This window comes from Acomys minous (genome assembly GCF_964271855.1).
Source record: "Acomys minous genome assembly, chromosome: 8".
Taxonomy (NCBI): Eukaryota; Metazoa; Chordata; class Mammalia; order Rodentia; family Muridae; genus Acomys; species Acomys minous.
Window position 1 is genome coordinate 126,861,287 of NC_140489.1, and position 16,373 is coordinate 126,877,659.

The following is a 16,373-nucleotide window of genomic DNA, read 5'->3' on the forward strand; positions in this document are numbered from 1 at the left end:
GCAGGTGGATCTCTGTGAGTTTGAGGCCAGCCTGGTCAACAAAGCAAGTCTAAGACAGTCAAGGCTACACTGAGAGACCCTGTCTCAAAAAACCAAAAGTAGGATGAGGAGAAGGAGAAAGAGGAGGAGGAAGAGGAGGAGGAGGAGGAGGAGGAGGAGAAGCCAGGCGCAGTGGCACACGCCTGTAATCCCAGCACTCTGCGAGGCAGAGGCAGTCGAATCGATATGAGTTCAAGGTCAGCCTGGTCTACTAAGCAAGTCCAGGACAGCCAAGGCTTCACAGAGAGACCTTGTCTCGGAGGAAAAAAAAAGAGCAGGTTCTAGAACAGGCTGCCTCAGTGCTCTCCCAGAAGACACTTTGTAGGGGGCAGTGCTGACGATTTAACCCAGGGCCTTGTGCAGACCAGGCAAATACTCTACCACTAAGCTACATCTCCAGTTCCACAGATGACATCACCAAGAGCTGTATGAATCTACTAAGTTATTTACCCTCTCCATGCCCCAGTTTTTTCATCTGTATTGTAAGCATGGCAAGAGTCTACACCTTAGAGGACTACACTGAGGAGTCATTAATCCACGTAAGTTACTTATAATAGACTTCACAAAATAAGCACACTTTAGTTGGCCAATGTTATCCAGAAATTAAAAAATAAGATGGGCATGGCTGCTCCTGTCTGCGGTTCCGGCATGCAGGAGGCAGAAGCAGGACTGCCTTACAACCCACGAGCTGGAGCCAGGTGCGGTGGCACACACCTGGAATCCCAGCACTCAGGAGGCAGAGGCAGGTGGATCTCTGTGAGTTTGAGGCCAGCCTGGTCTACAAAGCAAGTCTAGGACAGCCAAGGCTACATAGAGAAACCCTTGTCTCAAAAAAAACCAAAAAAGAAAGGAGAGAGAAAAAAAAACAACCCAAGAGCTTAAAAAAAAAAAAAAATCAAAGAGCTGGGAAGACTAATGCAGTGAGGCTGGCAAGCCTGAGGCCAATGAAAGATCTTGCTTCAAAAATCAACATGGAAGATGCCTAAGGAGTGATACCCGAGGTTCACCTCTGGCCTACATGTTCGTGGAGAGGGAGATATAAAAAGACTCAGGAAATCAGGTGAAAGAGAATATGCATGTCAAGTTAAAGCAAAAATAGTAGATTAGAAGAAAGAAGACTGAATTTAAATATTAAACCAAAAAGTAAACCTTTTCAAAAAACTCTATTTTTACTTATTGGGGGGAGTGGGTACTGAACTGCTTCTGTGGAGACCAGAGGACAACTGGAAAGAATTGGTTCTCTCCTTTCACTATGTGTGTCCCAAGGATTGAACTCAGGCTGTCAGGCTCAGAGGCAGGTGCCTTCACCTGCTATGCAATTCACTTGCCTAAAATTTTATTTTATCTTTTTACTTTTTTGTGATAGTGTTTTTCAGTGTAGCCTTGGCTGTCCCTCACAGCGATCCGCCTGCCTCTGCCTCCCGAGTGGTGCTGGAGCCCTGCCCAGCTCCAGCTCTTGGGTTAAAGGTGTGCGCCACCACACCCGGCTGTACCCCCACCAACTTTTTAAAATATATTATTTCCCTCTTGTATAAGCAATATGCTGTGTATCTCTACATGTATGTGTATTCACCTGTGTGGGGGTACATGTGTCCAGGTACATGTGGTGTTTGCAAAGAGTGACTGACTCACTGAGCCAGGGTCTTTCAATTAAATCCAGAACTCACTATCAAGGTTAGCCTAGTCTGGCTAAGTATCTAGCTCTGAGAATTCCACATCTTTCTGAGTACTGGAATTGTGCTGGTAAATCCAAATGGCAAGTGCTTAAACCACTGAGCCATCTCTGGTGACTAGATCCTGTGCTTTAAAAAGATTCATTATCGGGGCTGGAGTGATGGCTCAGTGATTAAGAGCACTGGCTGCTCTTCTGAAGGAAGAGTCAATTCCCAGCAACCACATAGAAGCTCACAACTGTAACTCCAGTTCCAGGGTATCTGGCACCTTCAAAAAGGCACACATGTAGGCACAATACCAACCCATATAAAATAAAAAAATAAATTATCAAAAAAATTATCAGGGTCATCATATTGTACTATTTTTGTTTATGGACAGCCTGATTCTACTGCCTTCACTCCTCAACTGTTGGGGTCACAAGGATGCACCACCATAGCTAGTCACATCACAACTATTAGTCTAATTTTTGTTCTCTGCCCTCTTGTTAAGGACCAAGAATCCCTAAAATACATTTGTTCTTATGCTAGCCCATTGCCAGATTCTATCAATGAAGTATTATCACATGTCTGCATCATCTCCAAAATCCTAACTCTGCCTAGTACACTGTAGACATGTTTATCAAATCATTACTTTTAGTGGCCACCAGGCTACAGTGAAATAGTCAAGAGTTAATTTTAAAACAAACAAAACAAAACACATATGTGTTACAAATGCAACAGTCCAGATAATAGTGGACGATTTAAGCTAAAAATAAAAGTCACTCCTGATCAACATACTTGATTTAAAAAGGAACTATTATCTTGGTTTCATGAGATGGTGGTGTGTGTAGCCCAGGCTGGCCTTGAACTACTCCCAACCTCAACCACCCACATGTTAGAATTATAAGCATGGACTACCACTTAGAAAACTTTATAGCCACTGGGCACAGGGGCACACACAGAGAGATAGGCAGCAGAATTTGAGGCCAGCCTGGTCTACAAAGAGAGATCCAGGACAGCCAGGGCTACACAGAGAAACCCTTCCTTAAAAAAAACAAAAGAAAGGAAAAAAGGAAGAAGGAAGGAAGGGCCAAGCAGTGGCAATGCACTCAGCAGGCAGACACAGGTGGGTGCCTGTGAGTTCTAGGCCAGCCTGGCTGGTATACAGAGCAGGTTCCAGGACAGCCAGGAAGGATGGAAGGAAGAAGGAAGAAAGGCAGGCAAGCAGCCAAGCAGGCAGACAGACAGAAGGAAGGAAAACCTTACCCTTCTTCCATTAAAACTGATGAGAACAAAGCCAGTAAGATGGATTATTAGTAAAGGAAGCTGCGACAAAGCCTGGCAGTCTGAGTTTGAGCCCCAAATTCTCATGGTAGAAAGAGAATCAACTGCTGTTAAGTTCTCCTCTGACCTCTACTGCATGCTGCAGCGTAAGTGTTTACAGAGATACACACACACACACACACACACACACACACACACACACACACGCACGCGCACACACACACAGAGTTCCTGTAAAGAAAACCAATAAGTATAAATACATATGCAAATTTTAAAAATTATGTGTGAATGTTTTACCTGCACATATGTATGTGCACCATGGTTGTGCCTGGTGCCTGTGGAGGTCAGAAGAAAACACTAGAACCTCTGAAACTCAGCCTGGTCCTCTGCAAGAGCAGTAAATATTTAATTACTGTACAATCTCTCTAGCCCCTCCTTATGTAATTTTCCTTTCCTTTTTTTCTTTTTTAAGATTTAGTGATTTATTATGTATACAGTGCTTTGCCTGCATGTACACTTGCATACCAGAAAAGGGCACCAAATCTGATTATAGATGGTTGTGAGCCACCATGTGCTTGATGGGAATTGAACTCAGGACCTCTGGAAGAACAGCCAGTTCTCTGAAACATCTGTCCAGCCCCCTAATGTAATTTTCAGTCTCACAACATTTAGCTATCAAATTAATAGTACCTTTTTTAAAAATCTTAAAATGTTTATTTTGGTTGATGGTTCTGGAGGTCAAAGGTTGATGATGATGGCCTTCTTGATGACAAGAGTCCCATGGTGGCACAGGACATCACCTCATGAGAAACTATGAGTTTGCCAATACCAACTTTTCAAATGATTATTTGGACAGGGTCTTACTGGGAATTGAACCTATAGCCTCAAGCATGCTGAGGAAGTACTACTCTACCAACCTAGCTGAGTGAGATCTTGTTTTTTGTTGTTGTTGCTGCTGCTGCTGCTGCTGGGGTTGTTGTTGTTGGTGGTGGTGGTGGTGGTGGTGGTGGTGGTGGTTGTTTGGTTTTTCAAGACAAAGTTTCTCTTTGTAGTCCTGACTACAAAGGAGTGCTGGACCTGAATCTAGACCAGGCTGGCCCTCAACTCAGAGATCTGCATTCCTCTAATTCCTGAATGCTGGGATTAAAGACATGCACCATCACTACCCAGCCTGGACAGGCTGTTTATAATGGGGTTTCCAGACATATTTATGTGGAGATAAGTTTAAAGCCGATTTCTTTAAGCAAAGATAAAATCATGCTAAAAGTCAAAGTCCAACTGTGACTCTGACTCAAGAAGATGGGGTAGCTCATAGCTGTACATTTCCATTAGGTCCATGCTATCAACCTATACAAAACACCTGTCAATCATGGATGCAGCCCTTTATCCTCACCCTAAAAATACTATGGTCTACTATGCTGCTTGCTTTGAGTTTGTTTGTTTGCTTGGTTTGGTTTTAGGTAATATTCGAGTCCCATGTAGCCCAAGCTAGCCTCAACTCCATAGTCAAGGATGACCTTGAACTCCTCCTGCCTCCCTTTTCCCACATGTCAGGATTACAGGGTATGTTATCACACTAGTTTATAGGGTACTAATAACAGAACCCTAGGCCCCACACATGCTAGGCAAGCATTCCACCAACCAGCGCTCCTTTCTATAAACAATTGTTTGGTGTACTTCTTTCTCTCTCTTAAACACTAGTAATAAGTAATACAAGTGACTGCTTACACACTAAGAAAAAACAGGCAGTGCTTGCCTATAACCCCAGCACTCAGGAAACTTAGAAGAATTCAGAGTTCAAGTCACCCTGGGCTACATAATGAGGCCCTATTAAAAAAAAAAAAAAAGCAATGGGGCTGGAGAGATGGCCTGGTGGTTGAGAGAAGCACTGCTCTGTTACAGGCGCCCAGAGTTCCACTCCCAGCACCCACTTCTGGCAGCTCATGACTACCTGTAATTCCAGCTCCAGGGGATCCCAAGTGCGCGCGCGCACGCGCATGTGCACACACACATTTTTTTTTGTTAGCCTGTCAGTGGTGGTACACATCTTTAATCCCAGCAGAGACAGGTAAATCTCTGTAAGTTCAAGGTCAGCCTGGTCTACATAGTGAGTCCAGGATAGCCAGAACTACATAAAGAAATCCTGTCTTAAAAAAACAAACAAAAATTAAAGGAAAGGCAGGTAGGCAGGAAACAGAAAAAAGAATGGAAGGAAGGAAGGAAGAAAAGGCTGGGCGGTGGTGGTGCGTACCTTTAATCCTAGCACTTGTGAGTTCAAGGCCAGCCTGGTCTACAAAATTTGAGTCCAGGACAGCCAAGGCTACACAGAGAAACTCTGTTTTGGAAAACCAAAAAATAAGAATAAAAAATAAATAAAGGAAGGAAGGAGGAAGGAAGGAAGAGAAGGCTAGAGAGATGGCTCAGAGGTCAAGAGCACTGGCAGCTCTTCCAAAGGTCCTGAGTTCAATTCCCAGCAACCACATGGTGGGTTCTTAACCACCTATAATGTGACCTGGTGTTAAGGGATGCAGCTAGCTCTGTTAGTAAAACGCTTAACTAGTATATATGAAGCCCTAAACTGAACAGGCCGACATAGTTGTATAATTCCAAGCACTGAAGATGCGGAGGCAGAAGGTCAAAGTCATCCTCAGCCACGGAGCACGCTTGAGGCAAGCTTGGGCTACACAATCTCTATTTCAAAAAACATTTTTAAAGAAAATACTTGATTAATTTAAACCAACTTATTAACACATTTCCCAGAATAGTCCCCCCTCCCAGTGGTAGCAATATAAAATCAACTTCTCTGCTTAAAAAGAAAAGAAAACAAACAAACAAAAACCTGAAAGCCAAGCTGGTTAACAGAGACAAGTTCAAAGCCAGTCTGGGTGTTGCAGTGAGAGCCTGTTTTCAACAAATTAAACAAAATTCCACAAGAGGGGCCTCAGTGGTTAAGAGCGCTTGTCGCTCTTATAGAGGACCCAATTCTGCTCCCAGGCAGCTCACTACCACCCACCCACGATCCAATACTCTCTTCTAGCTTCCACGGGCACACTCACAAGTGTAATACATTCCTATACACATATAAATAAAATAACACGCATAAACGTTTTCTAAAACTAAATGAGTGGGCACATCTCTACAGAATAGGCAAAATAAGTATTTGGCTTTCTAGAACAATCAGTCCGTTCTAGCAATACAAACAAAGGTAAGCAATCAGATACCTACACACCTTCTTCTGAAGTATTTTTCAATTATAATTTCATATTAGAAAAAATGTTCCAGGCAGAGTCTTGTGATTTTTAGAGCTTCAAGTATCTTGCACGTAGTAGATTTAAAACTCTGAAACATATTCACTTAAACACACTCTTGTCAGCATTACAACAACGCTCCATTATCCACTTTTGGATGCTGTCTCCAGATAATTTTTAATCCCGCCTGACTTTTCCTTACCAGCAAGAACTTGGATACCATCTTTACCCTGCCTGCCCCCATTACTTGCTTGTGCTTAGGGAATTATAATTACAGTGATCCCGCCTCTTAGAACATCCGCCAAGCACAAAGCCTCTTTGTATGATTTCGGGAAGGGTGTGCTTTCCAGGCTCACAGGAGAAAAGGATGAGTGGCAGCAACGAAGAAGAGCTGGATCTCTTATGGTGGTCTTGGTTCTGCCTGGATATTATTCATAGGGGTTTCCTTTTCTATGGCCCAACTCCTTTTCTCATCTTCTTTTTGAGACAAAGTCTTCTTGGGTAGCTCTGGTTGACCTGATAATACTCACTATGTAGTACAGGCTGGCCCCAAACTCCCAGCACTCCTCTCTCAGCCATACTCACTCAGCCATCGGGGTTTTTCTTGTGGGTGACCATCAAGAATCCTGTTCCACCTCTGTGGAGGTGCAGAGTTGGAAGGACAGAGCCCATCCTGACATAGGCACAATCACTAAGCCCAGAAGGCCAGGGAGCAGCAAGAATCGAGAAGGGGAAAAAAAGCAAGCACACTGCCCTAAGTGCACCCGTGTGGCTCATCTCAGAACTTAGCAGCAGCTGACTGTGAAGGCTATTCACTCCAGTGAATCAGTGCTCAGTGTGTTTACTGTCACTACTGGGAGATGCTCGTATATGCATTCAGGCAACAAGACAAAGTTAGGAGGGACACAAACCTAGGTTTTATTTTAAGTAAGATAACCCAAAAGCCAAACAAACAAAAATATTTTTTGTTAATCACAAGCATCTCAACCCCTCAATATTTGTAAAGACAACTATGAAACAAAATTTGTTTTACTTTCAGCCTACCGAATCTTGGCTTGCTTGGTAAGCAGCACTAAAAGGTACTAACGCAGAAGGAAACAGGCACCTTCTCTTCAACCCCAGGAGCACAGCAAAGCCTACACAGAGCAGACCCTACCCCCGGCTACTCTTTCCTCCAAATGTACCACTTTTCTCCACTGGTCTTGACAAAATCATATTATATTCAGGGAGAAGCACACATTCTCACTCCTTTATTTCTACACATGTTTTTACCACAAAAGCAGAAAGTGCAGAAATAGCTTTTCTTGACTTGGCACAGACAAAACAAGGGAAGCCCCATCATCCTACACCAGCCCAATATTACTTCAGTCTCCAGTCTATAAAACAAAAACAAAAACAAAAACACAGCACTGGTAGCCAGTTAAAAACAAGAAGAAAAAAGTAAAATCACGTTGATGAAGTCTACAGTTAAGATCTGTCTATCCTCCTTGTGTGAGCATAAGGCCACTTTATTTTTGTTAAACATTTCTATTTAAATTACTTACTTCTTCAAAAATTCCTTGTAGACTTCAACACATAATGGACTTCTCTATCCAGCACCTCGATCATGTTTTACAATAATAAAAAAGACAATAAACCCACTTCCCATGCAGCTCTCTCTGAGCCAACAGGACTGTCATTTGACCAGGACAACTGCTCTGGAAAATCTCTGCCATCGTTTCCAAAAGCAGGAGGAAGTCCAGTCTGTCCTCCCTTCTCTCTCTCTCCAAGAAAAAAATGAAACAGCAGGAAGCATAAACAACAACTTAATGGAAAATACAAACGGGTAAATATTTTTAAATTGGCTAAAAAGCCTCAGGTCTTGGAAATTCAGGAATGCTACACTAGTATGAGTGGGAAATAGAAAAAGAAAAATTACACTCCCCCCAAGTGACCACTGTAAGAACATAAGAGCAAATATGGTACGCAGCATCTTTCTCACCTTCGTTTACCAACACCATTGTCTTTCCTACAGATTTCTCTGTTTTGCCATAAGCTAGTCTCTTGCTTGTTCTGTGTGTATTTCTCCAGTCTCATAATAAAGTTTATCACAATTCTTTGATTCAGGTTATTAATCCCTGCACTCTGGGAGGCAGAAGCAGGTGGATCTCTTTTGGGTTTGAAGCCAGCCTGGTCTACAAAGTGAATCCAGACCAGCCAAGGTTACACAGAGAAGCTGTCACAAAAACCAAAAACTAAACAAAAAGTCAGGACTAAAATCCTTTTGATGGTAAGTTCAGGTGTAGAACTGGGGATATGTTAGTGGTGGGGTGCTCACTTACCATTTACTTAGACACTAGTTTCAACTCCCAGAACCACACCGCCCACCCCACCCCCCAAAAGAAAAAGGACTAGGAATGTGACTATGTTGGAGGAGTAGCTAGCTGCCTAGCACACAAAGCACCACGTAAAGCTGGGACTATAATCCCAGCACTCAGGCGGCAGAGGAAGGAGGTCAGAAGTTCAAGGCCAGATCAGGTCAAAAACCAAGTCTGAGACAGGTCTGAGATGCATGAGACCCTGATGCAAAAAAAGTAAACAAGAAAAACTCACAGCAAGTTCTCAACCCCAACACCAAACCAGCCTTCAATCAGAACCACAGTAACTATGGATGGCACACTCACTGCTGAACCAGAGGCCCAAAGCTGGCAGGTTATGCTAGTTAATATTTCACTTTTTGAGACTGAGAAGCAGGTGGCCCTTCAGAGGGCATTCAGCGACCATCTTTTAAAAATATATAAATTCTAGCCAGGCGTGGTAACACACAGACCTGTAACCCCAGCACTTGGGAGGCAGAGGCAGGTAGATCTTTGTGAGTTCGAGGACAGCCTGCTCTACAAAGTGAGTCTAGTACAGCTAAGGCTACACAGAGAAACCGTCTTGAAAAACAAAACCAAACAAAAAAGTGTGTGTGTGTGTGTGTGTGTGTGTGTGTCTGTATTCATTCATTCCAGGACAGCCAGAGCTAAAACAGAGAACCCTGTCTCAGTAAAAAAGAAAAAAACAAAAACAAAAACAAAAACAACAACAACAACAAAATAAAATATATGTACTTTTGTTTTAGTTTGTTTTTGCGTGTGAAAGCTAAAGAACTTGCAGGCCTCAGTTTTCTCCTTCCACCATGTGGGTCTCAGCATCAAACTGAGGTCACCTTGGTTACAAGTGGTTTATTGACTGGACCATTTTTGCCAGCCTTTAGGTGCTCATCCTGGCAAAGAGTTTTCACCCTCTCTTGCTACCTGAAGTAATAGTCTGTTCTGGAGGTCATGTATATAATCCTATATAGCAGTCCTGCTTAAAATAAATTTAATTAGGATCACTGTGAGTTTGAGGCCAGCCAGGATAGCCAAGGCTACACAGAGAAATCCTGTCTCAAAACACCAAATAAATAATTTGATTAATTAATTAATTGACTAGAAAAACGTAAAGGGGAGGGGCTGAAGACATGGCTCAGCAGTTAAGAGCACCAACTGCTCTTCCAAAGGTCCTGAGTTCAATTCCTACCAACCACATGGTAGCTCACTATAATGAGATCTGGTACCCTCTAATGGCCTGCAGACATACATGCAGGCAGGATATTGTATAAGTAATAAATAAATCTTTTTAAAAAAAGAACAATCATAGTGTTTAAAAAAAAAAACTTAAAACCCCCTGGAGGCCTGCTGTAATGGCTAAATGTAATTCAGAAAGCACCTCAACAAAAACAGGCATTTCACTAATTTCATCATCAAAAACTCACCTTCAATATAAGATTATTTTTGTGGCTTCAAGACAGAGTTTCTCTGTATTATCTTGGCTGTCCTGGAGACCAGGCTGGCCTCGAACTCACAGTGATCCACCTGCCTCTGCCTCCCAAGTACTGGGATTAAAGCATGTGACACCACCGCCCAGCCCAATATAAAAGTCTTAAATGAATCAAGACTAAAAGGAAAACTAGTAAATTTGGGCGAGGAAACTCATCCAACTCAAGGGCTAAGTGGTTGTTTCCTAATACCTAGACCTTCTGTCATGGCTTCAAACAGCTGAAGCTCAGATGGAAATAGTATGCCAAACAATCTCAATATCTGCGGAGGGATGGAAGGGCAGGAGGGACCTGAGAGAAGGCTAAGGTACTTGTGGCCAAGCCTGATGATGGCCTCAGTTCCATCCCTGGAACCTGTATCGTGAGGGAGCAAACAGACTCCTGAAGGCTGACCTCTGTCCTCTGCATCTGCACCCACCCCACACACAAAGTAAATAATAAGTGTGAAAAGAAAAGGGGGCAAGAAGGCTGGGCGTGTGTACAGTGCATGTCTATTAGCATGGCTGAGGCCCTCCCACATTCCCATGCATTGTTCTTCTCTCAACTATAAAATGATACGTTGACAGTGTGGTAGAAGCCCGTAAATTCTGATAAAAAGTCTTCTTAAGTTAGCCCCTTAGACACCTGCCTAGAAGTAAAAGGAACTGGCAACCTGGATTAAATGGGCGTGGCCAATCAGGTATGCACACCTAAACCCTAGCACTGGGGAGCTGCAGCAGGAAAAGCTGTACCTCGTGACCAGCTCAGCTACATAGAAACTGGAGGCCATCCTGAGCTACTGAGACTCTGTCACAGAAAACTAGAATAGCACTGGGGACATAGCTTACTTGGTAAAGTACTTGCCTGGGATGTACCAAAACCTAACACAACATGAAATGGGTTTGGTGGTGCAAGCCTATAATCCCAGCATTCCCACCATTCAGGTGTAGACAAAAATATTAGAAATTCACACCTTTAATCTCAGCACTCAGGAGGCAGAGGTAGGTGGATCTCTGAGTTTGGGGCCAGCCTGGTCTACAAAGCAAGTCCAGGACAGCCAGGGCTGTTACACAGAGAAACACTGTCTCAGGAAAAAAAAAGGAAAGAAATTCAAGGTCAAGCCTGAAACACATAAGGGGGAGGTGGATTTAAAAAAGAAAAAAAAAAAAAAAAAAAAAAAAGAAAAAGAAAAAGAAAAAAAAAAAAAAAACAAGGGCCAGGTGTGGTGGTACACGCCTTTAATCCCAGCACACGGGAGGCAGAGGCAGGCCAATCACTGTGAGTTCGAGGCCAGCCTGGTCTATAGAGTAAGTCCAGGACAGCTAAGGCTACACAGAGAAACCCTGTCTCAAAAACAAAACAAAACAAACAAACAAAAAACAGACTATGATATCTGGGCCTGTAACCTCAGCACCCTGGAGGCAGAGGCAGGTGGATCTCTGTGAGTTCAAGGTCAGCCTGCTCTACAAAGTAAATCCAGGACAGCTAAAGCTAAAAAGAAAAACCCTATTTTGTGTGTGTGGGGGGGGGACTGCAGAGGTTGGCACTGTGTGTCTTTGATCATTCTCCACCTTGAACCTAAAGCTTGCCAACTTAGCTAGTCTAGCTAGCCAGCTCATCTGGGGGGGTCCTCTGTCTCTAGCTCCCAAGCACTGGGATTATAGGCAGCTGCCTGTCATTTACCTGGTGCAAAGGATCTGAACTTTGAGAGCACTTTACCCATAAGCCATTTCCCCAGCTGCTCCCTTGTCAGTTCTTTATGCTCCACAATGGAGTAAGCATTTTGGTAGGCTATGCCTGCACTGAGAAAGCTGGGGCATGAAGATGGAGAGGAAGGCTGGCCTGCGCTCAGAGGGCCCGATATCCAAGTGATAAGCATCACAGGGTTCAGATCATACTAGGAGCAGGAAGAAAACACAGCCTGAGGAAGAGCCCAGGGGCTGGGCTTTGGCAAATCTGAAACAAGCTCTCAAATTCTAGTGCACCTCAGAATCAGGTGTGTGGCCGTCTTCTACCAAGTTAATCAGCAGAACACACAGGCGCACTTTCACTTCTGACAGAACTCAAGCTGCTGATCTAGGTCTGCCAGGAAACTCATAAACACCAGAAACTCCTCCACAACCAGCAGAAATTCAAAAGGTATTCCTGGCTGGACAAACAGCTCAGCAATTGAGCAAGGGCCACCCTTGCCAGCACTCACATAGTTGCTTACAACCATAACTGCAGTTCCAGGGGATCCAAAGCCCTCACCTACCCTCAGGCACAAGACATGCTGTGGTACACAATCACAGGGTCTCTCTGTGTAGCCTTGGCTGTCCTGGACTCACAGTGTGCCAGTGAATGCACATGTTGTTTGCAGGTACTCCTGACTATGCATGCCCATGTGGAGGCTAGAGGCAGTTTGAGCATCTTCCTCTACCACTATCCACATTACCTTTTTGAGGCAGTGTTGACTCCATAGCTAGACTGGCTAGCCATTAAACCCACAGGTACATCTGTCCCCACCACACACACACACACTCTCTCTCTCTCTCTCTCTCTCTCTCTCTCTCTCCCTCTCTCCTTCCCTCCCTCCTTCCTTCTCGGACTGCAGCAGGCAAACGCTGGCATACTGGCACGGCTGGCTACTGGTGCCACCTGTGAGCTGGAGCAAGATGCTTGTACTTCTCTTGTATGTATTATTGCCTTTACACATTTTAGATAGATGGGCATGGCAACCAGCATTCAGCTAGATATTTGTTACACTACTATTCTCCAAGGTGGTTGCATCCACTTATGTTCCCACTAACAGTGTGGGGGGAAAAAAGGTACAATTCATTAACCCCAACAGTCAGAAAGTAGGGAAGGGGCAAATCTGTGAGCTCAAGGCCACCTACTCCTACATAGCAAGCTCCAGGCCAGCCAGGACTACACGGTGAGACCCTGTCTTTAAAAATATACTCCCTAGCCAGGCATGGTGACACACACCTTTGAAATCCCAGCACTCAGAAAGCAGATGCAGGGGGATCGCTGTGAGTTCGAGGCCAGCTTGGTCTACAAAGTAAGCCCAGGACAGCCAAGGCTACACAGAGAAACCCTGTCTCAAAAAAAAAAACCAAAAAATACTGCCCCACGCAGAGCTACAGATACAGAGTACTGTTGACAGGGTAGTCAGCTTGGGGGGAAGCCCTGGGTTCCACTCAAACAAAAACAACAAAGCAACAGAAAGTTTATTTCTGCCTGACTGACAGGTATGACAGAGCATGCACTGCTGTTCAATTTACATTTGTCTGAATATGAGTCTCTGACAAATAAATGTTCTTATGCATATGTGCATATGTGTGGACATATCTATTAAACGTGCTTCTTACAGTCATGGTTTGTTTGCACTATTAGAAATCTAACCCAGGGCCTACAGTATGCTGGATAAGCACTCTACCTTTCTATTACATTTCAAAAGAGGATTTTGAATCCGGAGCACTGGCTCAGCAGTTAAGATCACACTGGCTGCTCTTGCAGAGGGCCCAGGCTCAGATCCCAGCACCTACACAAAGGTTCACAACAGCCTGCAGCTCCAGTTCCAGAAACCCTGACATTCTGTTCTGGCCTCCATGGGCACTGCATACATGTGCATACATACACAGCTGCAGATAAAACACTCAGACACATAAAATAAACTTTAAACACACACACACACACACACACACACACACACACACACACACACAGCAAAAACAAAATCCCAGGATGTTCCTAAGTTGCCCAGGCTTCCACCTTAAGGTGGTGAGCCTGGCCTGCAACTCTTGATCCCTTTTCCCTCAGCCTCCCTCATGCTGGGAGCACAACCCCAAAGCCCCGTTCCAGCAACATTCAAGATGGAAAACTCAGGTACAGTGCTGGACCTTAAAACAAACTGCGGGACTTTAGGAGTCAATCTGGACAAAAGCCTTAATTAATTCATTTGCTAATTAGGCTCTTCTCTGCCCTCTTTTGTTAAGCTTTACTTCTAAGACAATACCTTAGACCTGTCCCCTTAGGGATGAGAAAGGAGGAGGTAGGAGATGCTGAGGCCAGCATGTGTCTATAAAATATTACAACTGTCCTTATTCAAAGAACATGAAATTATATTAGACCAATAGGTAAACTCTCCAGTGTGGACAGCATTCAGCTTTAAGAGATGCAGTTCAAACTTATCATGTTTAGTTCCCTTTTTGAAGCATCTCAGTCTTTTTCTCTAAACTAGCTGCCCTCCTTCCCTCCCCTTCAGCCATGCCTTCATCTCCCTTCCCCCACAATGACTACAAACCCCCTCCTCTCCCACCATTCCACAGCCTCTACTGGCCTTTCTTCATTGCCTGCTCTCCGTCCATTGCTTTCTCTCTCTCCTCTAAACTGACATCCTATCTCTTTTCCTAAGATGCACTCAAAGTAAAAGCAACTCACCTAGTCACCCCAAGATTTCTCCTGCATTGTATAGCAAGCAGGAGGGTGACTTGTCCCAACATTCCTAACTTCCTTCCCACTTCAGGCCTGGGACAGCTAGCTGTTCCTCCTCTGGGAATTCTCCCAGTGTGGTTAAGCCCAGAGCATCTAGAAAAAGCTCCTATGGCCTTTCTGAGGCACACATGCCTTCACCAGGGCTACGTACGTATTTCTTCTGTTCGTGGTATGAACAGAACTCGGGCAATTTCCAGGAAAAGACACTGTATGAACAGGCCTCCTTCCCTTTCTTTCCCGCTGGGCTGGCTGAGCCTGTGCTGTGGTGAGGAGGATGACCAAACGGTAACTGAGACAAGTTTCCAAAGCTCCTCTCCACTAGCTCAATAAAACCCCCTCCGAGCACATACAGCCCCTCCCCGCCCCCACCCCGGCTGGAGTCTTCCTCCTTTTGGCTTCCCAGGGCACTAAGCTCCCAAGGCAGCTCCAGTTTCTCCTACCCACCCATCTTGGTGAGCCCAGGACGGCAAGCTACCCTGGTGGGTGTGCCGGGGCGCAGGCCCCAGCCCACCCCCCCCTCCAGACCACTCTAGTCCACAGGGGCTGGGGACTCTGCCTCCTCCCAGGCCCCTCGGCTGGCGGCCCGCGCCAGCTCCAGGGTGGCCCTGGTTCCCAGCCAAGACATGACTCTAGCTGGCTTTGTGACCTTGGGCAAGTCACTTCCCCCGTAAGCCTCAGTTTCCTCCCCGGCCCAGCCGATTCCTCACGAGGTCCTGCCCTGCCCACCCCGCAGGACGGGGCTGCTCAGCGGGTGCGAAAACGCTTTGTGAGGCGCTCGGCCCCGCGGAGGTGAGGGGGCTGGGGGGGGGTCTCCCCGGCTGGACAAAGCTGCGGCGGACAAGGCTCCTCCCTCTCCGCGGGACCCCTGGCCCCAGACTGACCCTCACCCCTCCCCGCACAGCCCGCCCCGCCCCGCCGGCGGACCCCGTACCTGCTCCGGGAGCTCTGCCGCAGGCGCCGCCACCCTGCGCCCCGCTCCGAAGAGGCCCGTGGCCCGGAGGGCTGAGGTGGCCGGCGGCGGCGGGCTCGGGCCGGGGCGGCGGCGGCGGCGGCGGGGGGCGCGGGCGGCGCGGGGGCCCGAGCTCGGCGGGGCCCGGCCTGGGAGATGACGGCCGAGGCTGGAAGTGCGCGGCGGCGGCGGCAGCGGCGGCGGCGGCCGAGGCGGCGGCGTTTCCGCTCATGGCGGGGCCGCGGGCAGCGGCTCGGGCTGCGACTAGACTCCGGCGCGGCGGGCGCTGGCTGGGCCCCGGCCGGCGGCGAAGGAGGTTGTGGCGGCGACGGAGGCGGCTCCCGGCGGGCCAGGAGGCGGAGCCCGGCCGCGGCGGCGGCGGCGGAGGGGGCGGCGGAGGGGGCGGGGACGCCGGGGGGCGGGGAGGCCGCGCCTGCCGCCAATGAGCGCGGGGCTCCGGGCCGGGGCTCCGGGGCGGCGTCCGGGGGAGGGTGGCGGAGGGGTGGGGGTGGGGGGGATCCTCCGCAGCGGCGGCCCGCCCAGGCGGGGAGGCCCGAGCCACAGCCTGGGCGTCCGCGCCCCCCACCCCGCGCCGCCCCGCCCCCGGCCCGCCCCCTGGGCTCCGCCGCCTCGGGCGGTGTCTGCGCCGGAGAGGGTGCCTAGGTCCGCCCGCCCGGCGTCCCACGGCCTGCGCCGCGCCGGCCTGCTTCCTGCTGCCGCCCCTCCTGCACGTCGGTCCTCCCTTCCCGCTGTTTCCTCAAAGTTTGTGCCTTGGAGACACTTAGGAAAGAAACTCTCCCTTCGCTTCTGAGGTTCACTGGCGATGGCTCGGTCTCCGCGGAGCCCCCAGAGCACCGCAGAGGCGGAGACGGAAGAGTGGGAAAGAGATGAGCTCCCTTCCCTTG

At 47.2% G+C, this 16,373-nt stretch overlaps 1 protein-coding gene across 4 annotated transcripts in view; it reads right to left on the minus strand.

The window, feature by feature from the left end:
- RNF38 (ring finger protein 38) overlaps positions 1–15,815 on the minus strand; it is a 122,866-nt gene extending 107,051 nt beyond the window's left edge. Inside the window, exon 1 of one of the 4 annotated variants that reach the window (XM_084791295.1) lies at positions 15,451–15,815. In XM_084791295.1, coding sequence (XP_084647421.1) covers positions 15,451–15,700 — 250 coding nt within the window. In that variant the 5' untranslated portion in view covers positions 15,701–15,815. The remainder of the gene's footprint in view (positions 1–15,450) is intronic. The other 3 variants (XM_084791285.1, XM_084791290.1, XM_084791291.1) reach the window with 3 other exon arrangements.
- Between the last annotated feature and the right edge of the window lie 558 nt (positions 15,816–16,373).